The sequence below is a fragment of the Myotis lucifugus genome, unplaced genomic scaffold, assembly GCF_000147115.1.
Source record: "Myotis lucifugus unplaced genomic scaffold, Myoluc2.0 scaffold_56, whole genome shotgun sequence".
NCBI lineage: Eukaryota > Metazoa > Chordata > Mammalia > Chiroptera > Vespertilionidae > Myotis > Myotis lucifugus.
In genome coordinates, this window is record NW_005871104.1 from 4816109 (window position 1) to 4842696 (window position 26588).

At 42.8% G+C, this 26588-nt stretch overlaps 1 protein-coding gene across 2 annotated transcripts in view; it reads right to left on the reverse strand.

Moving 5' to 3' along the window:
- The window catches only part of GRIA1 (glutamate ionotropic receptor AMPA type subunit 1), a 268297-nt gene that overhangs the window by 76834 nt on the left and 164875 nt on the right, over window positions 1-26588 (reverse strand). For both annotated transcript variants that reach the window (XM_006089107.3, XM_006089108.3), the window contains exons 7-11: window positions 25840-26007; window positions 21024-21128; window positions 12890-13000; window positions 12007-12213; window positions 5177-5551 (exon numbers count right to left, since the gene is read on the reverse strand). In XM_006089107.3, coding sequence (XP_006089169.1) covers window positions 5177-5551; window positions 12007-12213; window positions 12890-13000; window positions 21024-21128; window positions 25840-26007 — 966 coding nt within the window. The remainder of the gene's footprint in view (window positions 1-5176; window positions 5552-12006; window positions 12214-12889; window positions 13001-21023; window positions 21129-25839; window positions 26008-26588) is intronic.

Genomic DNA, 26588 nt, shown 5'->3' on the forward strand with positions numbered 1-26588 from the left:
ATTAAGCCTTGGATCAGGACTGCTCTGCTCTGGACAGTGAGGCCAGAATTATTATTTCAGTCACTTTTAGAGAAGATTCTTTTCTCCTCTTGGGTTTGTTTTCTCATCTGTAATATGAGATGGATAACCGAGATCATCCTAGTGATCCCACCCATCCTAATGATCCACTAAAGGTCTCTGGACCTATAGTTCCATGTTTTTCAAATGCTCCCTACCTTTTGGATTTACCGTGGACTCTTCCCTCTCCTCACCTTCATGTATCCAATCCATCAGCAAGTGCTATTCATTCTAGTTTCTAAGTAGAGCACAAATCCACATACACAACTATAATGATTTCCATCACTATAATTTCCCCTGGACGCCCAGGAAAGCATCTTGCTTGGCCCCTCTGCTTCCACTCTTAGCTATTCTCTGCTCTAATTCATTTTCATCATAGCTCCTCAGAGTGGTATTTTAGCATGTAAATCAATTCTTCCCTTGCTTAAAACTCTCCAATATCTTTTCATTGTATTTAGAGTAAAACTCCAAATCTGAACTATGGCTGTGAGGCCCTACATGATCTGGCCTCTACCTACTTTTATAATGTTATCTCAAACCCCAATTCTTTTCATTCACTACAAGTCATGCACACTGGTTACCCTTAATGGAAAGCACTAAGCTCTTTTCCACCCGAGGGCCTTTACACATGGTTATTACGTCTCTCAGTTCTAATAAGCCTAGCTCCCTCTTACCTATCAGCTCCTCTGATAAACCTTCTCAGAACATCCTAAGTAAGTCCCCTTTAATTCCACTTTCCTTATTATCTATTGCTATAGGAGGTTAATTTTATTCTTAGTACATCACAATTTATACATTCCCAATTGCTTGTTCAATGTCTGTTCATACCACTATACTGCCAGTTCCTTGAAGCAAAGACCCCCACCCTTATGCTCCATCATCAATGTATGTTCATATCCTCAGTACCTGGTACCATGCCCTCCATGCCATAGATGATCAGTAACATCTGTAGAATAAACGGATGACACTGGCCACAAATAGGAGAAAATGTACAGAAGGGAAAGTTGAGGGAACTGAAGATAAATTTTGACTGTGATGATTATTTGTCTCTCATATATCTCTTCTCAAAATGTTCCTCTCTATAAAAAAAGGAATCTGATATATGTATTAAAAATAGATCTCTGGGCCTACAAGTCAATTCATGGATGGCATTTTAAACTGTGATCACAACTAAAGTGAATTTTAACTTTGAATGTTAAAATAGGTTATACAGAACACAATTTTTATATAAACATTTAAAAGGGGGAGGGAAGAGTCTTTAAAGCATTTCAGTAGCATCTGTTGGCATGGTCCTTCAATGTGCTAATTACAGGTTATTTTATCTATTCATGGCGCTGGTACAGAAAACACTGACTTTAGATACTTTAGACCAGCGGTTCTCAGCCTGTGGGTCGTGACCCCTTTGGGGGTCGAACGACCCTTTCACAGGGGTCACCTAAGACCATCGGAAAACACATATATAATTACATATTGTTTTTGTGATTAATCACTATGCTTTAATTATGTTCAATTTGTAACAATGAAAATACATCCTGCATATCAGATATTTATATTACGATTCATAACAGTAGCAAAATTACAGTTATGAAGTAGCAACGAAAATAATTTTATGGTTAGGGGTCACCACAACGTGAGGAACTATATTAAAGGGTCGTGGCATTAGGAAGGTTGAGAACCACTGCTTTAGACAATGCTGCTGATTGACTCTCCAAACTCCATTCCCACCCCTTTTACTCTAGAGGCTAGAACACCCAACTCCTTGCCTCCTAACCTCCCTTGCCATTAAAAGTGATCACGGGCCACTGTTCTGACTAATGAGATAGGGGAAGATGTCTGCTTGGGGTGGGGGATATTCTGTTACGCTTTTATTTCCTGATCCGAAGAGATAGAAATGGCTGGCAACCCTTCTTTCCCTTCTTGCTGCTTAAATATGGACACAGAATCTGGGAGCTGACATCTTGCAAACATGAAGAAAAGAGTCACCGAATAGCTGACCCTGATGCCACTGAGTCAAGCAAGAGCCACTGTCTACCACCACCTTTCTTATGTGAGAAACAGAACTCTATCTGTTCACATTACTGTGGCAGGTTATTCTGTGATGTGCAGACAATCACATTTGGCCACATTTTGTTGGCGTTGGTCAATAGATCTTAACATGAATTTTGAAGAGGTTAAAAGGAGATAGTGTCATGCATATGAATGCAGATACAATTCTGAAGACACTTAGTTTCCCAAATTCTAAATTCATGAGGATTTAGAATTTGGGAAACTACAAGAAGAATTAATTGAAACTCATTGGAAAGGGTGTTTGCTATACACACATTCCTTAAAAATACCTTCCACTATAGCAGCCAAAAATACCTTCCACCATAGCACCATGATATGGTGTTATGCATATCATGAAATTTGTTTAATTCATCAGGAAATGTGTATAAAACATAAGCTTCTGTTGGTGTTCGCAGTTGTTTGCTTGGTCTGTGGCCCAGATCACTGTCAAAGTATCCTTTTGTCTGACCCTAGCAAGAGGCCATCTCTCTTTAGCACGTATTTCCAAGAAACATTGTGATGTATATTCTGACTCTGAGGGGGGTTTTACAGGCCCCTAAGCTCTGGAAGTAGCCAGGGCAGGTTCCATAAAAACGAGTCCACCTTAGGTAGATAAAACTCCTTATTTTGTTAGGTTTACTATTGTGTCTGTCAGACTCTTTAATTTTAAATGACAAATCTTTCCTCTCATTTCCTGTGAGGAAGAGCCTCAGAAATCCAGGCATTGCTGGTCTGGAGGGAACCAATGGCTGTTTCTCTTTTGACCCTCGACTTCCCCAGAAGGGAGAAGTCCAGTGGCTTTCAAAGCAGTGTAAGCACACTGTCTTCTAGTGAAGTTTTGTAGAAGTCTAATATATAAAATGGGTAAAATAATAAAAAACAGCATCTGTTTTATACGCTTCCTTTGTGCTGGCTGGATACTGTGTTATGGGGTCTATATGTACGAATCTCTTAAACTTCATATCCATACTTAAGGTAGAAACTCTTATTTCCATTTTACCAGTGAAAAAACAGAGGCATAGAACGTAGTTGTTTTATTAAAGATTGGCAGGAAGGAAGCTGGGTACATTCCTGTTCAGTCTCATCTTCACTTCTGTCCATTCCTAGGATACCCTAGCAGAACCCTCTGCTGTCCTGAAAACAGAAAGTCCTATTGTAGGCAGAGGTCACACACTCAGGTACTCTTTCAGTGGCCAGCTGAGTAACTAAGTAATGAAAACAGAAAGATGGGGGCTGCAGTAAAGGGGGGAATGTGTGGATCAGCTAAAGAGGCCACTCAGTTTTGGGTAACCATTGCCAGACTCTGTGAAGATTAAAACATGAAAAACATGCCTGGCAGGGCTGCTGGCCACCAACTGAGACCTCTGGAGGAATGGTGAGGTGTCTGAGGCCAGCCCACAAAGGTGACATTAAGAGGTAAGATGCCTACTGAGGAAGGAAATAATGGAGAAAAAAAACAAGCCCTTGGGTCTTTTGAGACACAGGCATGTTTTGATGGCTCTATATTATACCAAATACATAAGAACCATTTCATCTCACTGTTTATCCACTGGCCTGGTCTATTTTTAAGTAAGCCCTTCCCCTGCTTGGTTCTATCTACTCTTCACCATGTGTTTGCCAGTATTGGCCAAGTATCTAGTCTCACACCTCCTCTCCCACACACCCTCCCCAACCCCCGACTGTCTTCTTATTTAAAGAAAAACAAAATTATAATGGTGAATAATGAGACGATCTAAATTATACAGCAGGCAAAGTGACTCCTGTGGGAAGCTCCTTAGAAAGATTTTATTCCATTGCTACTTAGGAATATTGGTCCTCATCAACACTCAAATGCAAAATAATCGTATCTGTGGTACAGATGTCACCAGCGCATGCTCATGAGGCCTTGATACATATACAATTATGCCCCCAGAAAGAGAGTGTGTGCAAATCTACTCATGGTCACTAAATTCTTAGCCATGCCTCCCTGCGTACTGTAGGAACTTGGTAATCTATAAGGGGCTGCCTTCTGGAGGAAGAATTCATGGACATTATGCCACTGTAAAAGGAAATATGGTCAGTGCTTATTTATCAGTAAGTTGGAAGAGATTTGTGGCACAAACACTTTAGAATGTACTGGAAAGAACATTACACACAAAGACAGGAGGTGAATAAATGTGGGAATTGATCTAGATTGGTGTTTTTCAAATTTCTCTCCCCTTCTTCCTTTTTCTTAGCTTCAAAATCCTTTTACAAAAGAAATATTATTCACCAGTCCAATATATAAAATAGGCAAAAATGGAGCTACTCTGATTCCTTGTGTTGGGCTGGAACCTCACTGATATGCTCACCCTAATACTCTTGATATAAATTAAGAGGCAGCCATGAGAACCCTCATTTTTGAACTACCAGAAACAATTTTACATCTCCATCAGAACTAAATTATTTCCAAAGTCTTTCTCAGAACCAAGAAAAAGAGCTTTTCTCTTAAAGATGAAGGTACAAAGGGTCAGGTGACTTGCTCAGGGTTACAAAGAGCATGCTAGTGCCCACTCATACATAGTCCATTGCTCCTTCACCATTCAGAAGGAGGACAGGATGGCGGTCTGAATCTCAACTCACCTAATTGCTAGGTGTTTAACCCTGGCAAAATATTCAGCATTTCTGTGGTCCCTCGATCACAAAAGGAGAAATCATGAGAGCCCCACCTTATGCTTCTGTGAGGATTCAATGAGATAAATGCAAATATAGAACTTAAAACCTTGCTTGGCAAATGGTAGGTGCTCAATATATGTTAGTTGTACCACACTACCTCCCCCATCCTTTCTCTGTACCTTTCAGCTACAGAACATCACATTTGTGATTATGCCTATTAGTCTTGACAGAGCACATCAGCCAAATAGAAGACAGAACTGGCCCAGACACAGGATGCATCCAAATAAGCCACAGCATGCAACAGACAGTTGATGGTAAAGCATAATTGAAACACTGAGTACAAATAAGTCTGCAAATAATTCCTAACCCTTAATTTTTCAGCATTTTGCTTATACCAAGAAAAATATAACACTGAGCAAAGAGGCTGAAAAGAGCTGACTGACCTGGGGGAGATGTCACATCCTTGCTGCATGAAGGCTCCCAGGGAGAACCACAAGCTGTTGAATATTCCAAACTCATTGGATTGGTCACTGGTTGTCTGGTCCCGCCCTTCCTCAAACTCTTCACTGTGCCATTCGTAGGGGCTGAAGCGGCTGACCAGGAAAAGGACGACACTCACTCCAATGTAGGCAAACACAATGCACATCCAAATTTCATAAGCCAAAGGATCGAGGAAGGAGAAAACCCCCGGCTTGGACTTCTGTGGCTTTTTTATCATGATGGAGATCCCCAAACTCATAAATGGCTTGGAGAAGTCTATCACTTCTTCCCGGACCAAGGTGATAGTTAAAGGGGCCACAGCCACATCTGCTCTCTGAAAAAAAAAAAAAACACACACACACACACACATAAAACAACAACAACAAAAAACAGAAGAAAGAAAGGAAGAAAGAAAGAAGAAAAATGCAGTTGAGCTCAGCAGCACTCTGTTCTCTTGATTCTTTCTTTACTGTGAATATTCTTTTGGGTCTTAAAGGATGTGAGTTAGAAAGAACCTTAGAAGTCCAACCCCTCCCATTCTCTATAAAATATTTCTGACAGATGGATGATCAGCTCAATGTCTTGCAGGAGAGGTTATCCTATTGTTTGACAGTTCTAATTGTTAGGACATCTTCCTAACCCTACTAGAAGGGGATGTTGTGATACCTGTTGTTTTGCCTGTCTGGCAGCCGAGCCTCCTTCCTGTTCTAGAAGAACCACTCCTGTCCCACTCACAGTCTTTTTGGTTCACGTGTGGCTGATCACACAGTTACGTCATGAAGCACACAACATGGGTTTGACCATATTCCCTGGCCAGAATGACTCATTTAAGGATGGCATAGAACCCACGTCCGTTTAGTGAGCATTAGCTCTGAGAGGCAGAGTGAGAGATGCAGAAGCTAATTCATGATGAAATAAGTTGGGTTACCCTGCATTCGGGGGTTATGCTGGGCTCCCTGGTATCATGTGCCAATATATTCTCCTGTTTGTCCCCAAGAACATGAACCAGTCTTTCTGTTTGCCTAGCCTAGTTTGAGTTGGGTTTCTTTTACCTGCAACAAGATAGTCCTGGCTAACAAGGTGGTGAAGACAAGTTTAATTCAATAAACATTAATTTGAAAGCCCTAGGCTGTAAGCTATAAGCAGGCTATGGTCCCTGCATTCAAGGAATTATAAACTAGTGGGAGAGACTCACACACACAGACACACATACCTTTCAGTCTACAAAGTAGGCTGGGTATGTGCTATCCAAGAATTACAAAATGCTGCAGGAGACCAGGGAGGGGTTAATTCTGGTTGGGGAGATCAGGGGCTTTATTGCCAAGGAGGTGACATATAAATTTGGCACTGAAGACGTGACATATAAATTTGGCACTGAAGGAGGGGTAGAATTTTGACAGAGTAGGATTCTGGCGCAGAACACATTTGAGGAGGAGGGAATTATGTGAGTAAAGGCCTGGCAGAAGGAAAAGTCTCACTGCTACTTTTTTTTTCCCCCAGGGAGACTGCTAAGAAATACACATATAATTCACTTTTTAAAATGTAATTCCAGCATGTAGATAAACATAGAAGGTTACAAGCAATGCTTCTCCTGAGGCATCTTGAACATGGAACCACCAGCCTTGCTCTCCTGCCTTTCCTACCTCTCCCTAATAGCAGCAGCCTTGGCATCTGGGCAATAAAATCCGCTGCTCTGTTGGCCTGAGATGACGAGACCCTGGAAACCCAAAAGGTTCTGTGGACAGATGCACAGCATTCACTTTTGAAAGTTTGTTTGAGATGTAGGGCTTTCTCTATTGATGCTGTGCAGCAGTCCAGATGTGAGGCCGGTGACAGATGCCGGGAGATGAGGGCCTCCCTCAGCCGCCGGCTGGTGTGGTGTAGAGATTTCCTCTGGTTACTCTCATTGGCTTGGACTAGTGAGAAGATGCTTTAAGTGAAATAAAAAGCCTGGCTTCAGAATGACTTAGGTCCTCACTTATAGAAAGAAACTTCCCGTAAAGCACTGTGGAGTCAGGCATGAATTTTATAGTAATTCTGGTTTCTTATTCTAAATACCCACTATATACATCTTTATAATTTTTACAAACACATCTAAGCCTGTACAAGGGAGAAGATATCTATTCTTTTCTCTATAACCTGTGATAAATGGAAAAGGAATGGGAGAGAAAAGTAATGGAAATGAGGGACTGAGCACAAGTTACCCAAAAGGGAGGTGGAAGATGACGAGCTTTGAAAGTGGTAACAGGAACTGAATGGATTTGTTGGATGCCCCCTGGTGTGAGTTAATAAAATGGACTGTGGACTGGAATGATCTTGAATCACATCATCTTAGTTCACTGATCATTTCCAAGATTTGTTTCATGGAACATTATTTCTGGGAAGATGCTAATAAGTATAAAATGAAAATAATGAAAATAAGTATAAAATGAAAATGTTGGGGAAACACAAATTTAAACACATTACTTTGGAGCAGGTCTTCCCGAATATTTAAAAAACTACTATGCACCTAGAATTTCCCAGAGGAAGAAGTAGAGTATTTCTAAAATTAATTGCCTGTGGATCCCTGGGCATCAATAGGGGTCTATGTGTGTAGGACACACACATAACAGGAGATGCTAAATTCCTCATTTTACAGATAAGAAACTCAGGTGCAGAGAGGGGAGGTGGTTTGTGTAAAGCAGCAGTATTGTAGCTTCTTTCCCATTGATTGAGAGGTTGGGGAGTTACTGGAGCTGCACTGGACTGGTCAAGGGCAGAGCTGGGCCAGGATGTCGACCTGGCGGCTCTGTTCTGCGACTCACTGACACATAGCCTTAAGTAAGACAGTTAGTTGTCTTTTGGATACCAACTTCCTCATTGAAAAAAGAGAGACGCAACATAATTTTTGTTTTACCTATTTGACAGGGTTGTTTTTTGTCTGTGTGAGGGTCCAATGAACTCTAATATATAAGGGTATTGGGAAATGTGAGCATTTTGCAGGTGCTTAAAATTATTTACTTAATTTGAGATTTTGGGACAGTGGCTCTGAAACTTCAGCATGCCTCCGAACCACCTGGAGGGCTTTTAAAAATACAGGTGGCAGAGTTTCTGGATTCAGTGGGTCTGGGTGAGACCTGAGAATTTGCATGCTGATGCTGCTGGTCCAGCCTTCGCTCTTTGAGAACCACTGACCTAGGATATCCCAAAACAAAATATGTGGTGTCAAAACAATCCTGGGGAAACAGCAGACAGTTTTGATGCAGTAAATAAAAGTAAAAAGGGAAGAAAAACAGGGATGGAGAACTACTGTGAGCCAGGCACTGCGGAGGTAAATACTCCCCGCCCCAGCCCTGTGTTTCAAAGGAGTTCAGTGGCTTACAGGAGTCATGTAGGCAGTAATTTGGCAAAGTCAGAACTCAAGTCCAGGTGTCTATCTGCAGAGTTCACTCCCTTTCTGCTTCTCTCAAAGGACAGGCAAGAAAGTCATCTCTGAATCAGGCACAGAGCCATGCCCATGTAAGAAGAGGAAGCTTCATTTGCCACTGTGGCACCTGAGAATGCAGAGGCTCTGACTGTTCTTACCACCTTACAGTCCAGAGCTTGGGTGGTGTGATTTCTATTGAGGCAGTATATCTCAGCATGGAGTACAAAGACCAGGCTGGCTGCATGTTCCAACTTGGCTTTTACTAGTTATATGTCCTTTGTCAAATTACCCAACCTCCCTGGTCCTCCATGTCCTTATCTATAAAACGTGGACAATAATCATATCCACCTTCTGGGGTTGTTATGACAAGTACATGAAATAATGTGGATACATTATTTAGCTTCATGCTGAAATGTTATTGCTATATTAGTTGATAAGAACCAGAGAGAGCAAAAGGAAGATGAGACCCTGATTAACTTAGGTATTTAAAAAAATACATTTGGAGGCTTGCAATTTATCTTTTTCTGACCTCACTGGTTCTTTGTGGCTGGGAGATACTGCCCCAAATTCTTCTATTCTTTTTCAGGGAACAGAACAGAAAAGTCCAATGAAAAGGGAGAGAATGCAATTGGACCCATCACAGAGTCTTCAGAATACATTTTGTACTGGGCAGAGGGCAGGCCAAGTAGAGGGGAGGGCTGGGGGAAGGCTGGCAGCTGAGGCACCCAGAGGTAATTCTGCTCTGTACTGATGAGCCAGTGACTCATCACTAATTGCTTGGCTACGCTGGGGTCTTGCCCTCAGGATGATCACACCATTGTTCTGCCCTATCACAGGCCTTTTATTAAGGGAAGATGGGGTGAAGATGAAGATGAATGTTGGTGAAGGTGAAAAGTTCACAGTAGTTGCCATGGGGATGACCTTATAAGGTTGGTGGAGGTTCCCATGGAAACCAGCATCTAGATGCAGCATTAACCATACAGGTCTCTATCTTTCATCAATGGAGCTTCCCAAATTGAGAGGCCGTGGAGAGGGAGGAGAAAGGGTTGAAATACCCTTCAATTCAATAACTATCTCTCCAGGTCATCTCAAAAGCCACCTTCCTGGTGAAGATTTTCCTTAGTCTATTTCTTTGTTCTTTGAATTCCCATTGTATGGCTCTCATGGCCATTATTACTCCTATTGCCTTGATATGAGACGAGATTTTAAAAGCTCCTAAATGATTTTAAAAGCTTTATCCTGAGCAGAACTCAATATCAACCTGGGACTCAGCATATGCTTCAGCTCAGAGACCCAGTCTACATTCTTTCATTTCTGTGTGTGGCGGCTGGATTCTTCTTAATCAATGTTTGGTGTTCTACTCAAGTACCTTCATGATCTCCCAATGCCCACTGAATCAATCCACACTCTTCCCCTTGTCGTTTCTTTCTCACTCTATCCCTGACTACTCCTCACCCAAGCCCTTTACAAAAATCACCAGTGTTTTCTCACTCTTTTCTCATACCTTACTTATTTCCATCACCATTTTATTGTTTATACTTTAGAAGTTCCTGGGCTGCTTTTCTCTCTGTTTGAATATAGCCTCTTTTCAAGTTCTGTATCCTTCTTGAGAGCCTCTTGCCTGAACTTTGATACTGTACCATCTTTTATTATTCTCTCATTGTCTTTTCTACCCTATAAAATGTTAACATCCTTGGGGGACAGGGATCAGATCTTTTACTTCTCAATGATTCCCTAAATATTTAAAAACAATTCACATTCAGTAGCTTCTCAAAACTGCTTAAATTTGTGGAAGATTTTATAGAAATTGTTCATGGTATTATTTTAAGTATAATCCTATAAAATAAAGAGGTAATATGCAAATTGACTGCCACGACCTTGCACAAGATGGCTGCCCCCATATGGACACAAGATGACCGGCAGGGCAGGGCAGTTGTGGGTGATCAGGCCAGCAGGGGAGGGCAGTTAGGGGTGACCAGGCCTGTAGGGGAGGACAGTTAGGGGTGACCAGGCCTGCAGGGCAGTTGGGGGTGACCAGGCCTGCAAGGGAGGGCAGTTAGGGGCTACCAGGCCAGCAGGGGAGGGCAGTTGGGGGAGATCGGGCCGACAGGGAAGCAGTTAGGCGTTGATCAGGTTGGCAGGGGAGTGGTTAGGGGGTGATCAGGCTGGCAGGCAGAAGCAGTTAGGGGCAATCAGGCAGGCAGGCAGGCAAGTGGTTGGGAGCCAGCAGTCCTGGATTGTGAGAAGGATGGGCCTAAACGGGCAGTCGGACATCCCCCGAGGGATCTCAGATTGGAGAGGGTGCAGGCTGGGCTGAGGGATACCCCCCCACCCATGCACGAATTTCATGCGCTGGGCCTCTAGTGCTATATAATAAAAGGCTAATATGCAAATCGACCGAAATGCAGAATGACTGGTCGCTATGACGCACACTGACTACCAGGGGGCAGACATTCAATGCAGGAGCTGCCCCTGGTGGTCAGTGCACTCCCACAGGGGGAGCACAACCCAGCCAGAAGCCCTGAGCCAAGCTCAGGCTGATGAGCATAGCAGTGGTGGCGGGAGCCTCTCCCACCTCCGCCGCAGCACTAAGGATGCTTGACTGCCAGCTTAGGCCCACTTAAGCCAGCAGTTTGACATCCCCCGAGGGCTCCTGGACTGCAAGAAGGTGCAGGCCGGGCTGAGGGACCCTCCCCAAGTGCACGAATTTCGTGCATTGGGCCTCTAATGAAAGATATAAAGATGAAGTAGACCTACCCCACGGATAACTGTTATACAAGTCAGTGTAAGTTATAACAGAAGCAGAAACTAAATTTTACAGAAAAAGGCAAGAATAGTTAAGAAGGAGAGTTTGTATCTGTTATGGGGAGAAAGAAAGGAAACTTTGGAAAAAGTGATATTTGATACAGGCTTTGGAGGAGGGATAGGCTTTTAGAGGTGTGGAATGGGAGAGAGCACTCTAGAGAACACAGTGACTCTGAGGTGCTTTGGCTGAAATGGAAGGTGTAGGACAAGGGAGTATTGGGGCAAATGATGATAAATTTGGATCTGGGTTCATCTAACACCAGGGAAGAAAGTTATCTTGAGGGAACCATAAGTGACTTTGAGCCATACATGACTTTATATTGAAGGAGCCATAAATAAAGTGACAATATATCCTGGTCACAAAATTGAACTGAGTTTGGCTGAGGGAACTTTGACCAGAAACCTGAACAGAAAATGTCTTAAGATACTGGATTTTGGCACCTTAATCAGCAGAAATGCAAAATGCAAAATTATGGAGTCTAATGGTCATCTGTGGGCATGACCAGCCACCCACCAAATTATTTCCTTTCAAACCTTTTGCCTCTGCTCTGAAATTTCCCGCCCTGTGGGGAACTTACTCCGTAGACAAGCTCTCCCACCATGCCATTCCAAGCCTTGGTGTCAGGGTCACGGGCTCCGTATTTTCCATCACTGACAATCTCAAGACGGTAGGAGTAGCCCACATGCTTGGCAATCTCTGCTGCCAGCTCCACACAGTAGCCCTCATAGCGGTCATTGCCCTCGAACTGGTTGGCATTCTTCTTGAGCATCACATAAGGATCTTCCTGGTGGAGAAATGGGGAGACAGAGAATGTGGGTTATTCAATCACTGATGGTTAGGGAAGACTTCCGAGTGGCAGAGGAGGATGTCACCAACATTGGTTAACTTTGGGTAAGTCTCTCTAGCCCCTAAATCTACTCCTTGCATTTCTTCTCCCCCATCACAAAACTTCTTGAGTTAAGGAAACAAATGGTTAAAATAAGAATGTTTCACCATTGAGATGTGGTGCACAGCTTTTCAAATTATGTTCCAAAAGTTCTTGTATTTTTTGGAGGTACCTCTTGGGGCACTGTGTTTGGGATGTGGACTCTAACTAGACTCAAGATCAATCATTGAAAATCATTGCAGCTTCACTTATATCCCCTGTAGGAGCTGGACCTTGGAAGACTTTCTTTGAAAACGGATTTTACTGGGGGAGGGTGGAATCTGAGTATGTTTTATTTATGGGGAAACTATGACTCAAAGGAGGCTAAGTGACTTATCCATGGGCACAAAGTGAAATCATGGCAGAGCCGGAGTGAATAAAGTATCTGACTTCCAGGAATTTTTTTTTACTCCGTCTTTCTACCTATGGCACAGTTTTGGCAAGAATGACCAGCTTGCACTCCTGGGGAAATCCTTTGTACAGGTGTAGCTTGCATTCCAGATAGGACAGCCTTGATAAAGGAGTGAGTACTCACTAGGATTGTAGTAACGATGTACGTTCTATTCTGGACACTTGAATTATCTCCCCCGGCTTGAGCATCAGTGGCTGCAGGGACAAACTTGTCATCTTCATTCCAGTAACCAATCTGTTAATGAGAGCAGGTGGTGACCTAAGTTGAGCCAGGATCCTTAGAACTGGCATACTCTGGGCCACCAGCTGATACCAGACAGGAAAGCAAGAAGCTCAGTGTCACACCATGCAACACTGAACACACCAGACTCTAAAGTATCCTATGTAATAAAGAACTAATATGCTAATTAGACTGGACAGCAGAACGACCTTCCGGAATGCCCAGTGGGCAGGAGGTGGGGCCGCAGGGCTGCAGGACCGTGGGGCAACGGGGGCTGCAAAGGCCAAGGCAGCCAGGGCTGTGAAGGCCTACTCTTGCACAAATTTCGTGCATCAGGCCTCTAGTTGGTAGATAAAAGTAAGAGTCTAGATCCGTGGTCAACAAACTGCGGCTTGGCAAACCGCAGCTCGCGAGCCACGGTTTTCCGACTATGGGTCTAGATGCTGTTCAGGTTCTTCCAGCCTCACCTCCATGAACATCCTCAACATGATGGGCTAAGCCTGGAAACTGCACTCTTCGAGGGGTGAGAGTTTAAGTGTTTGCACAGCTAAACTGTTTTATATAGTGCAAGCCAGGGCTTAATTCCCTGTAGTTGTTCACAAGGCCAAACCCCTTTGTCCCCTATGCCTATTAACCCTTCTCTACTTGAGCCCATTCTGAATTGTAGTTGGAATCATATGATTAAGCATTGCATTCCTTTTACTTTCTTTTTAGGTTAACTGTATTTTTCCATATAGATTCAACCTCTTAGGTGATGGCTATTTTATCCTTTATTTATTTATCTTATTACCAATTATAAACTATTATAATACTGAGCATATAGCAGTGCCTAAAAATATCAGCTAACAATATTTTTAAAAAATCAGTAAGTTATTTATACTGACTCATTTTCCAAGGTGTTTGACAAAATGTTTATTAGGTCCCTACTGTGTGCAAGGCTCTGAGATTGTATTGTGGCGCTGAGAGAAATACAAAGAAGTCTATGAAATGGTTCTTATTCTGACAATTCCTTCAGTCTACTTTGGAAGACTTGACACACACATGCTTGTGGCTCCAGAAGTAACAAGTGAGTGGTTCAGATAGCTAGGGCCTAAGGAGCTCAGAGAAGCAGAAACCTAGTGTGGGAACCTATGCTGGGAAAAAGTCAGCAGGAGGAGGTAAGCCTCAAGGTCATGAGGAATGAATGACTAAACAGTGTAGACTTTATTCTGAAGGCAACAGGGGATCATGGAAGGCTTGAGAAGACTGAAATGGCATGGTTAATATACATACACACACACACCATCTCTGTTTCTATCTGTCTACATATGTCTGTAGACAGTTGTATTTTGTTTTGTGGTCATTCTGCTGGCTATACTTCAGTTCTCCACATCTCAGAGGCATGTGCCAATGGTCAACTCAAATGTCACCTTCACCCTGATGTCATTCCCAGTCCCCTCAGTTGTAAATGATCAATTCTCCCTGCAACATCACTGTCATTAACAATAATAATAATTGCCAACATTGATTATATTATTGCTACATCAGAAGCTGGGAAGTGACTGAGCTTGGTCTGGAACCATGGCAATCTGTTCCCAGAGGCAGCTTTTCACCACTATGCTGTTCTTGCTAAAAGAGGACTTGGTCCTGCGCTGGAAATTATTAGTTAACTTTTGTCAAATGCTTATTATTTTCAGGCACTCTTCTAAGTGCTTTTAATGTTTTAACTCCTTTCATCCTCACAAAAACCTTTGAAGTGGGTAATTGTCATTCTCATTTTAAATGTGAAAAAACAGATGTAGAGAAGTGAAGTAACTTTTCCAAGACCACAGGAGAGTCGCGGAGCTAGTATCTGAGCCAGGAAGGCTAAGAGTAGGGCCAGGCCCTACCCTGCGCCAATAAGCTTCCAGGCAACACCTGAGTGCCTGGTGTAGGTTCCTACTGGCCCTGTGGTCTAGCTGATTGCAGGTCGGTCCCCATTTCTCCACGATGATGTGGGCTCCTTGTGGACAAGGCTGGAGGTCTAGTCATTCTAGAAGCCCCTTCTTAGCATGCATATTCTTTTCCAGAGAAGCAGCACAAGAAATGTTTATTGAATGAATGAGTGTATCCAACATGGAGACTGTTGACCAGACAGGTGCTGAGACACTTCAGAGGCCCGAAGAAGGAGCCCGTCTCTCAGGGCACTAGGTCAAGACTGACCCTCAGTGTAGGATGAGGGTGATGTTACCTGTGTAGGGCACTTTTAGTCATCATGGAAGGAGACATTGCTCTCTAGGGACACAAGAATCAGAAACTTATATTTCCAGAATATTGAGCTGGAAGAGAAGCCGGAGCAATCAGTTCTTTCAACCCCTTCTTTTAACAGAGAGGAAAACAGAGGCTCAGAGACCAGGGGACTTGCTCAAGACCACGGTGCAGTTTTGCCTCCCTCCCTTTGCTTGGCTGGTTGTCGATGGAACCCTAGGACATCTGTGGAGCCTCTCACCACTTTCATGGGAGGAGGGTGGCAGTCCAGGGATGAGGAGGAAGCTCAGCAACTAATTTCTCTAAAATCTACAGTGTATTAATTGGTGTTATTTTAAGAAGTGGGAGCTTGATGGTTAAGAGATTGATCTTTGGTATCAGACAAATCTGGTTTAAAAGGAAGACTTCCCTAATTACTACCTGTATGACATTGGGCCAGTTGCTTGACCTCAGTGGGCCTCCTTTCCTGCTTTGTAGAATGGATACAGTAATACCTGTCTCGTGGGGCTGCTGTGAGGACTCAGTGCACGTACAACAATGAGCATAGTGTGTCGTTCATATTGTTGTCAGGAGACTAAAAAGTAATAGTCTATTCAGTAGGGTAATGCCTGATTGAAGGCTAACAGGCTTCTATATTGCAAGACATTTCAGTTTCAACTTGCTATTGAACATTATCAATCACCACAAGGCATAGATATTGTGGAGCATTTTTCAAACATATTTGACAATGTAACCCTCTTTACATGCAAAATGTCCAAGGATAAGTGGTCCCCAAACCACAAAACACTGCTCTAAAATATCAAGTTATTTTAATAAAAGACAGGAGAAAACAAAACAAGTTAAATCTGCACAGATCAGATTTACATGGCTTGGAAAGAGACTTTAATTTTTAAGAATAGTAGTCCTTACCTAGAGGGTATTATGCTAAGTGAAATAAGTCAGTCAGAGAAAGACAAATACCATATGATTTCACTTATATGTGGAATCTAAAGAACAATATAAATGAACAACAAAACAGAAACAGACTCATAGATACAGAGAGCAGAGTGATGATTGCCAGAGGGGAGAAGGTGAGATGACTGAGTAAAAAAGGTAAAGGGATTAAAAAGTACAGATTGGTAGTTATGAAATAGTCACAAGGATATAAAATACAGCATAGGAAATACAGTCAATAATTTTGTGATAACTATGTATGGTGCCAGGTGAGTACTAGAAATATTAGGGGGAATACTTTGTAATGTATATGATATCTAACCACTATGCTGTGCACCTGAAACTAATGAAAATAATATTGAATTTAAACTATAATGGAAAAAATAAATAAATAGTTTTAATTTTACAAAAAGGACAGTGGTCCTTTAAAGCTGGTATCACAGCACTAGTGTTAAATTGGAATCTATAAAAATTATTGTATAGGTTGGCCTATATACAGATCCTTTGATATCAAAAGCTAGAGAAATAGTTAAATGTTATGAGCAAGCTTATTTTATTCCTAACCTTCTTATAGGGAAATAAAACAATATCACCAGTCAGAAGAGCAGTGTGCTGCCAAGACCCAGCTTGTACTTCATGTAATCTAGCAGGGTGAGAAATCTGGTTCCACAGTTTGATTTAAAAAAAAAAAAGCTGGCAAAGATTTTTGAAGAGACATTGCACTTTGGAGATGAGAGAGCAAATTTCCCTTTCTTAGAGAAATGGGTTGGATTATTATATAGCACTTTGATTCTCTACTGAGGATATGCAGGAACTTTGATTCTCTCTGAATATAAATCAGAGCCAGTAGTTTGGTAAAGATTGGGGCCCACTGTTCAGGAGAGGATTTAAATAATTCTGACAGTGAGAGGTCTTCTCCTGGGGCCAGTTATCATTTTTGATCTTCTGTTTTCCATCTACCTCTAAAGATTCTTTGAATGTAGGAAATGAGTCTAGATGATAGATCAGATTTTTTTTTTAAGTGAATGAAGTCTAAAAAAGGAGATAATCATAGAACAATTAAATTCAATTGATCTACCTTGCACAGTCATTAAATCAAATTTATACATTTGTATCTCTTGGCTGCCTTTGAAGCCACAGCTCCTGAAGCCCAAAATAAGTCCATTATAATACATTTTTAAAAAGTAAGTGGCCTTTTGTGGCAAAGACAACTAAGTGACCACCCAGATTCTTGTTCACCTATCATGACATAGAAGTGTTAGTGAAAGTGGCTACCTAGTCAGCAATTTCATTTCCCAGCCTGCCTTGCATTGAGGTGGGTCAGGTGATTGGGTTCTAACCAATGGAATGCAGCAGAAGTGATGCACAGCTCTCCTAGCCTGACTCCACCAAAACTGCAGCACAGTTTCCACTTTCTCTCTTTCCTGTCTGCTGGCTGGATGTTGATAGCCAGAAAAACCCAAGCAGACAGTGGAGCCTCCCTAAGCCTGAGTCTCAACCAGAGCCCTCAGCCCAAAAACTGGTCACCAGGTGAACAAGAATTAAGCTTTTACTGCATTCAACTCCTGAGATTTCAGAGTATATCTTTTACTACACCTAGGGTTATTTTAACTACACACTTAAAGAACTTAAACTTAATGCATTTACGTGTGACCTTGAGTCCTGCTTGAGGAGTTCTTTCATTGAATTTCCCAGCATTTTTGTTTCTCCTCATTTTCTGGCAGATCTATGAAAATATGGGCCAGAGTATTATGCTCCCTGGTTTCCCAGCAACATTCAATAAACTGCCCACTCATCTAATAAACAACCACTTTTTTGCATGTGCTTACTGTGAATGTAGTAAATAACCCACCTATGGTCCCTGCTTTTAGACATTTTAGTCCTACTTTTAGACATGTGGTCCTTTCTTTTGAATGTTTTAGTATTAATGAGGTGGAAAAGCGGGGAGGAAAGAGAATACATATCTAGACCAGGGATCTGCACACTTCATCTGTAAAGAGCCATACAATAAATACTGTAAGCTTGGTGGGTCATCCCATCTCTGCTGCACCTCCTCATCTCTGCTGGTGTGATGCAGAAGCAGCCAGAGACAAAATATAAACAAAGGAGTGTGGCTGTGTTCCAAAAAGACTTTATTTATGGACATTAATACTTTAATTTCATATAATTTTCACATCATGAAATAGTCTTCTTTTGATTTAGTTCAACCATTTAAAAATGTAAAACCATTAGCTCACAGACTGTATAAAAACAGGCAGTAGGCTGGATTTGGCCTACAGGCTGAAGTTTGCCAACCCTGATCTAGATCAATGAACCAACAAGAATACATCAGAAGAAATAAATACTCTGAAGAAATAAAATGGAATAGTTACTGTGCTGGGTGGGTGGGGGCTCCTTTAAATACCTCAGTCAGGGATGGGCTCTGCAACGTGACTTCACCTGAGCCGAGATCTGAAGGACCAGGAGAGACACAGCACATGGAAGTGCAATGATAGGGAATGCCAGGTACAGAAACAGAAAGATGCCAGTATAGCTGTAGAGCACTGAGCAAGAGAAAAAGGATCAAGAGCTGATGTTCACAGGGAAGAAGCATCTAGGGTTCTGAAGGCCATGGTAAGGCATTATATTATATTTTATCTGCAATAGAAAGCTACTGAAAAGTTTGAAGCAGGGGAGCAATATAACCTGATACATATTTGAAAATTATTATCCTAGCTCTTGTGGTGAAAAAAAGTAGGATCCTCTTGTAGAGAGGCAGGAACATAGACAGCAGGACTGGTGGTTGGGAAGGAGGCTCTGAATGGGTCCAGGCAGGTGTGGAGGTGGTGTAGGCTCTGGGGTCAGCAGTGGTAATGGAGAAAAGTACTTGAATTGAAGTTCTGTCTTAGAGTGATAACAGGATGTGGTATGTCTAATGTTGGGTAGTGAGGATTTAAAGCAAAACATCCAAAGGATATGTGAAATAGAGGGTTGCAAATTCTTTGGAACATTAAATTACTCCTGACATCAGCAGGGCTTCATGTCACTTTAGTCTTCTTTCATTTCCAGTTATACACAGGATCAGAACTAGGAATAATAAACTTGGGGCAGGGCAGAAATACTCAAATCAAGTTGAAATGAGAAGTAGATGTTTGTAATCAGGTCCCAAACTAGCTCCAGGACCAAGGGTGATGGGTAAGGATAGTGAAATCAACAATGCTGGCCCCTTGATGAAAAGCCTTGGAGAATTTTCTCTACACTTCTCCCTTGGCAGTCATTTATCAGAATTTGTCATCTCGCCTGAATTTACAAGGTATTTTGTTGGGATAGAGATCCCTACACATTAGTACCCCACAGTGAAATGGAATCTCTGAATGGGATTTCCTGAGGATTAGCTTGAGGAGAGCCAGTGCCAATTCTAGCATTTAAAGCTCCTAAGCTTTAGAGCACACACATTTCAGTGGGATGTCAAATTGGACACAGAACCTAGAAAGTATGTTGGCACGTCATTGGGCAGGATACACCTGAATATCAGGAATGTTCCCATAGCCCCAAATCAAGCAGTAGCGCTTCTTTATTACCTCCATCAGGTATGGTCGTGTCATGTTCACCGAAGCCAGCCCAACTAGGTCACCCTTAAATCTCAGAAATTACTTTGCTAGGAGGCTGATTGAGGAAAAGTCCTAAAGTCACACATGTAGGGAAATTGATTTTCTGAAATTCAGATCCCCTGTAAACAAAGGATGCTTAAGCTCACATTCTAAGGAAGGATTTAGTCATTGGAAAGTAAGTTGAAAAACAGGCTCAGGGTCAGAAAAATAAAGCACAACCATTTGCTTGTGGATTTTAAGGTTACTCTGTTTTTTTCTGTTTGCTAATTTATCCATTTTATGGGCTTACACAGCTTGACTCATGCAAATTCAAGACTGACCAAAATAAAAAAATCCCTGTGGCTTAAAGAATGGAGTGGAAACAGACAGACAGACAGACAAACAACATGGGTTGAATGTCCATTACACTTCAGGTGCTACTTTTGAGACTCCCTCACTGCAGACACTGGAGGTAGCAGGCATTGTTTCATTTAACACTGACAGTAACCCTGTGAGGTAAGGACATTGTCTCCCTTTTGGAGATCATGTCACTGAGGTCCAGGGAGGCTAAATAACTTGTTTAAGGTCACATGCCTGGTAAAGAGTAAAGCAGAGATTCAAATCCTGGCCTGGGCACAGGGGATGTGTATGAAAGTGAGAAAGAACATGGTGTATTCAAGGAAGTGAAAATTGATCAGCATGATGAGTAGAGAGAGGAAGGGAGTGTCAAGGGTCAAGGTCAGAGGCATTGGTGGAGTGCAGAGCACATAGGATCTGACACAATTCTGAATGCTTTTTTCAAGGATTTAAATGTTATTCTAGAGATTTGAATATCCACATATGTTATATATTACATATATACACACACACGCATATATTTTTTCATTCCTACTTCTGTATGGAACATGGAGTAAATGTGACCAAGTGTGAATTAGGACAGGATGGTTAACTACATCAGTAACACCATTGTCAAGATCTGACTTCAGACTCCCTCAGGAATAGCAGTCGCATTTTGTACATATATATATTACTTTATATTTTTAAGGTACTTGACCATCTTTTGGATCTTCACAAGATCCCCGAGACAAGGCCTAGATTTGTATCTCCATTTTGCAGATGAGAGAATCTATTCTCAGAGAGAGGAACTGACCTGCCCAGAGTTTCAGCTGGTTCGTGGCATAGCTGAGTCTAGAATTCTCATTTCCTGAGTCTCTCCAAAAGGTGGGCTCACAAAGCCCTCAGCTCTGGCCCAAGCCTCTGAGGCTCAGCCCTCTCTCCTCCCGATGGAAAGGAAGCAAAGGGACTTTTACCTTCCGGATGCCATCATGCTTCATTTCAATCACATGGAGGGTATAGTTGGTCCGGCGTCCTTTCTCATTGAACTGCACATTTCCTGTCAGGCCTTCAAACCGCACCTGGAAAACAAAGTCAAGTGGCAGCCAATGAACTCACAAAGTGTTCTTCAACTCTGTTGGCTTTTTTTGCTGAAGTTAAAATTCAGAACCCCAGAATGTTACACAGGATGGGGTCCTAGAGTAGCATCAATACTAAAGAACTCTCTACTCCCTTGCCCATAGCAGGTATCACTACTAGAGCACAGTTCTCTTTCCTACTAAACTAAGATTCATTCTGAAAACATTTTTATTTTCTATCACTGTAGGCTAACAATAACAATGGATCAAAGTCCATCCCTCAGACACATACCCTTCAGATGAAGAAACTGAAGGAGGCCTGCTAAGGAAAGGGGCTGGTGTGCTCTCCCTGGAAAGTCAGGAGAAGACCTAGACTAGAAGCCAGCCTTATGGTGCTTTGGGCTGTGCTTGGATATAGTTTCTGAATTTTTTGTGAGGTCAGGGAATAAAATACTTGGGCATCTAAAGACCTGGAATTGGGAGACCTAAAGTTTCCCCCAGCTTTCCTCTGAACAGCTGAGTGACCTTGGGCAATTCACCACTCTAAGCCTCCAGTTTCTAAAATTCCTGCCCCAAGTACCTTAAATGACACAGCAAATGAAAGTGTTATGAAAAGTTAAAAGCACCTGAGAAAAGTCTTTATGTTAAGAGAGCAGACCAGGCTTTCAGAAGGTCTCAGTTGGTTAAAACAAAATTTGTACTGGAACCCCAAAGAATGCTGCATGGGATTTCTTCTCCACAAAGGAGTCAGATTAAACGTTCATGGTCTCTTAAGCTCAGATTGAAGGTCCAGTGGTCAACAGGGGCATCCAAGGCATTTTGGGCCAAGTCTGCTGCTCTGGAGGAAACAATAAATCTCACCCAAGTACACCCTCAGACTTAGGATGAGTCTAACTGCATATCATTGGCTCAGGTACCAGAAACTACATTCTCTAATGGTGACCAGCTGTGTGTCCTTAGATCAGTCTGGCCTAAGGCCACAGAGGCGAGTCTCTAGTTGTTACCAATACGAAGTTGGCTTTGTACCCCAGCACTGTTTATTCCCCCCTTCTTCAAAGAGCTTAAAAGGAAGCCTTGCGGTGTTTTATCTTTTTTTCTGACAGTGACCAACTCCTCTGGCATCAGAAGGTATAAGAATAGTTGGTGTGTGTGTGTGTGTGTGTGTGTGTGTGTGTGTGTGAGAGAGAGAGAGAGAGAGAGAGAGAGAGAGAGAGAGAGAGAGAGAAAAGAGAGAGAATGTGTGTGTGTCTGCTCTGAGGCTGAGGCTGACCCTCTCATCACCTTGTGGTGTGAATTCACAGTGGGGAGGCCGTGACAGGCCCACAGTGCTGAGCAAATTACACAGCAAGCTCTTCACACTCTCAGGTGAAATCTGGAGAAATCTCACTCTGGAAAGTCTATTCTGACTTTGCTTTTCAGAAAGAAAACAAAGCACAGACCCTGCTACAAAGAATAAGAAAAAGGAAGCAATTCCAATCTGTCAGCAACTTTGCCTTCTTCTCACCTTGGCCATCTCCTGCCCATTTTAAGCTTTTCCATTCATTCAGTTTCAAGGGTTGCTAAGTACCAGCTTAAGTGACTCATTTGAAAAAAACAGATGGGGATAGATGTGCTGATGACTGGATTTTAGACTGGTTTTCCCAAACAGCAGTATCATTAATGATCCAAATGGGCATCTACATTTTGGCCCAGTCTCAAGTCTCATACCAATTATCCATGGCAGATTGCATGATGTCTCTATGACTGTTTCCCCATTTGTTTAATGCGACCAGGTAGAGTTCAATGTATTTTAAGGTTATTTTAAGGATTAAATGAGATTTTATGATCAATCCTTGGTCTGCTCTGACCATCCATAGCTCTAAGAGCCCAGCTGTTAGTTAGCTCATCATCCACACCTTTATAGCTATTCTTTCTCAGGAGTTTGCCTTCCCTTTGAAATTAGGTCTTGAGTCCAAAAGGCAGGGACTGTTTTACACTCCTATTGCCCACTTCATCCCAGACCTCAACTAATAAAATGCTGGGCATACCTTCATGTTGATATTCTTGATTTTTGGCCAATAGATTGTGAACACACAAAGAGTGAGAGGAAGAACAGATATTCTTCAGTTAAGGTCCTGGGATGGGCTTCCAGGAGTGACTATGCCCTCTCCCCCACCTCCTGGTCATGCAATTATATATGTATATACATGTGTACATTTTTATGGGCAAAAGAGTCCGAAGCTTTTTTTTTCTTCTTTTTTAAAAAAAATCATATCCTCAGAGGATCTATGGCTCCCAGATGCTAAGCCTGATTTGGGGAGCTGGGTCTTCTCTGCCAGCCAGAGCCTACATGTGCTCATTCTAATGCCTACTCCTTCCTGGAGCACTGAGGGCTCATTAATATTCAGAACGGCTCCCTGGATGTCAGACAGGGGGCAGACAGGCGGCTGATGATCTCCACTCTGCTGCTAGGGAAATTATAGCAGGATGAGGGGTAGGGATGTACAGATATTGCCCAAGACCATGTGCTGTTTGTTGCTGGCTGGGCCACAGCTCTTGCGTCTCCCCTGGGCTTCAGGGCAGAGCAGTATGTGTGCAGAGTGAGGTAGCAAGTCCACGTGGATTGGAGTTTCAGTGTTGCCACTAACTAGCTGTGTAATTTTGGGAAGACGTTTTTAGCATTTCTGAAGCTTAGCTTCTCCATTTTTAAAGTACAATTAATAAGAGTAGCTACCTCAGAGTAATATATTTAGGATTCAGTGAGGTCAAACATGTAAAGTATGTTCAGAGTCTTGTACCTAATAAGCCCTTAACACATCATAACTGGTATTGCCATTATTTCTAGAACTTGACTCCCTCGTATTCTAGTCCTCCAGGTAGCTGATGCTGGGCCTTCAGACCTAAGTCACAGACATTCCAGCTCTAACACAAGAGGAACCACAGGCCCCCGCCTAAAGTGTGACTCAAAGGCCAGTGGTCAGGGCAACAACCTGAGCCCCTAACCCTGGTGCTAAGGACTGAATGTCACTGGGACTTACCCAGCCCATTGTGGGCACACCATTGTTCCCTAGTGGTGTGACTACTTTAATAGATGGGTCTGGAAAGCAAAGTGAAGAGACAGTGGCCATGTCTGTAAGTGAGAAGGTCTCAGAGGTCAGTGTGTACAAGCAAAGGCCCCTTGGTCCACAAGACAGGCCTGGATTGGGGAGAGGAGCCCTGGATGGGGTCTGGTCCAACCTTTGCTAAGCTGTTGTGAGACTCCGAGTCACTGCCCACTCTGGACTGGCTGCCTCAGCTACAAAGTTAGGGAAAATGGGCATCATTACATCATTACTCTCTAAGACCTCTTTCAGCAATATATTCTGTGATTATGGGTACTGAACAAGGATCTTGAAAAGGAATAAGTTTGAACAGTTGATCTTAGGGTCAGAATGTTGGGTTTTGTTTTCATTTTTGTTTTTGTGACTAGTTCCTCCCCACCCCCAGGAGAGACGGAAGGGAATTTCTTGCAGGCAGGTCTTGCCTTCTGATATCATCCCCAGTGTGTGGCTCAGGCATGGGCATGCTGTCGGGGAGCAGTGATTGGCTGCTGGAGAGGCAGGCACCTGTATTGACTCCAAGACAAATAAAAGCAATCATTATTATTTTGACTAAGGTAACTGCCTCCTCGAAAATCCTACTGAAGGCAGAAGCAGAAGAATGAGTATACATTACAACCAGAAAGATGTGGGTTAGACCACAGGAAAAATAATTAGATGCTTGGAATTCTTAGAGGCAGTTGAGACACAGGAACCCTCTCTCCCACCTCCTCATTGTCATGACTAAATAAAGGGAAGTCTGTAGGGGATTTGAATGATCTCAAGGTCACACAGAGGGTATATCAAAGTCACACAGAGAGCCAGGGACCCAGCTGAACTTGAAACCAGCTCTCCTGCTTCCTGGTTCAGAACCCTTCTTGCCACCCAGGTTGCTTCCTAGGCTGCATCACTGCATCATGGTGGTATCAGACTATCCTCCCAGAGATGTCATTAAGATGGGAGAGGCAAGGGAGTTAAAAGGGTTGTGCAGCTGAGGGCAAGTTCCTAGGATCTTCTAAGTCAAGAATGTTAAATACAGAGCCCACGTGTATAATTTTTTCGTCTTGCTTCTTCAGAAGACATATTCCAAATTGGAGATTTATACTCTTCCCTATTGAATCTGTTTTCAGCCTCAAAATCCTTTGTAATTGATTGGAGTGGGCATGACCATTTTCTGTCCCTGCTCTTTAACTGTTCTTAAGTGCAAACAAAATTAATGACTGCAATGCTGAGAAGCAAGGAAAATGAATCGCAAGTACTGAGACACACTGTCAGAGCTCCTTCATGAAATGTGCACAGAGAGCAAAGGTCATGAAGAAATCCTAAAAGCCGGGGCACGACGGGAGAGTCTCTAGGAGACCACTGAAGTGGTTCAGTTTCATCCCTGTGTATTTCAAGTCCCCTTTCCTAATACAGAATCGTTGCCACCCCTTTTTAGCATAGTCCCTAAGCAGAAAATACAGCTTTTACACTACCAGGAATGACTATTGTTTTTAATTTCTACATGAGCTTCCATGTAATGCCAAGAGCCACACACACAGTGCAGTGGTGCTCCAAACAGGCATGTTCCACCTTTTAAATAGCAACATTTCAGCTGAGACTGATGTTGAAATGCCCTATGAGGCTCCCAGAAGATGGGCAGACACTGCCAGTCTCACCTGCTGCAGGGCTCTCTGGATGTCGATCCCCTGGCCCCAGGGCACAGCTGGGTTAGCCAGGCAGTCCCCAGCATTTCCCCGGCGGGATATATCGATTCTTTGCCTCCTCAGGCTCTGGAAAGCCTCAGCCATCACCTTCACCCCATCGTAGGTGAGCGCAGAGGTGTACTGGTGGGAGGAATGGAGACAGTTAGGTGACAGAGAGCACTGACAGGGAGGCAGGAGGGAGCTGTATCTGGGTAGACACTTCCTGGTGATGGGAATACCCGAGTGGGCCAGATACAGGGAATGGGAGGGCGGTGCCTGCCCCTTACATGGGGCTGCTATGAATTGCTAGCCAGTATTGCCCTCCTGAACTGTGTCTTGCTGACTGTGACTTTGCAAGAGAAGCTGGAAGTCTAGATTTTTGTGTGCAGTCTTGCAATTTTATAATGTTAGCTCATTGGGGGAAAAAGAATGCATAGATTAAATTCAACACATCTGTATCATCTGATAGAGTCCATGAAAATACAGTTGCTTTTCTCCATGTTAGAGTCACCAATTGGGAACTCAGAGGAGCTGTTTATTCCACCATCCCTTGTGACAGTAAAACAAAAAATAATCCAGGAAGGGTAAGCACTTAGCTATTTCTACATGTGGCTCACCCAGTGGCAGGTTTACAAACTTTTCCCTTGTGCTTATTCATGATGACTCTCATTCCAGCCCACACCCCCCCCCCGCCCCCCCCCCTTAGAGGGCAACCCCAACGT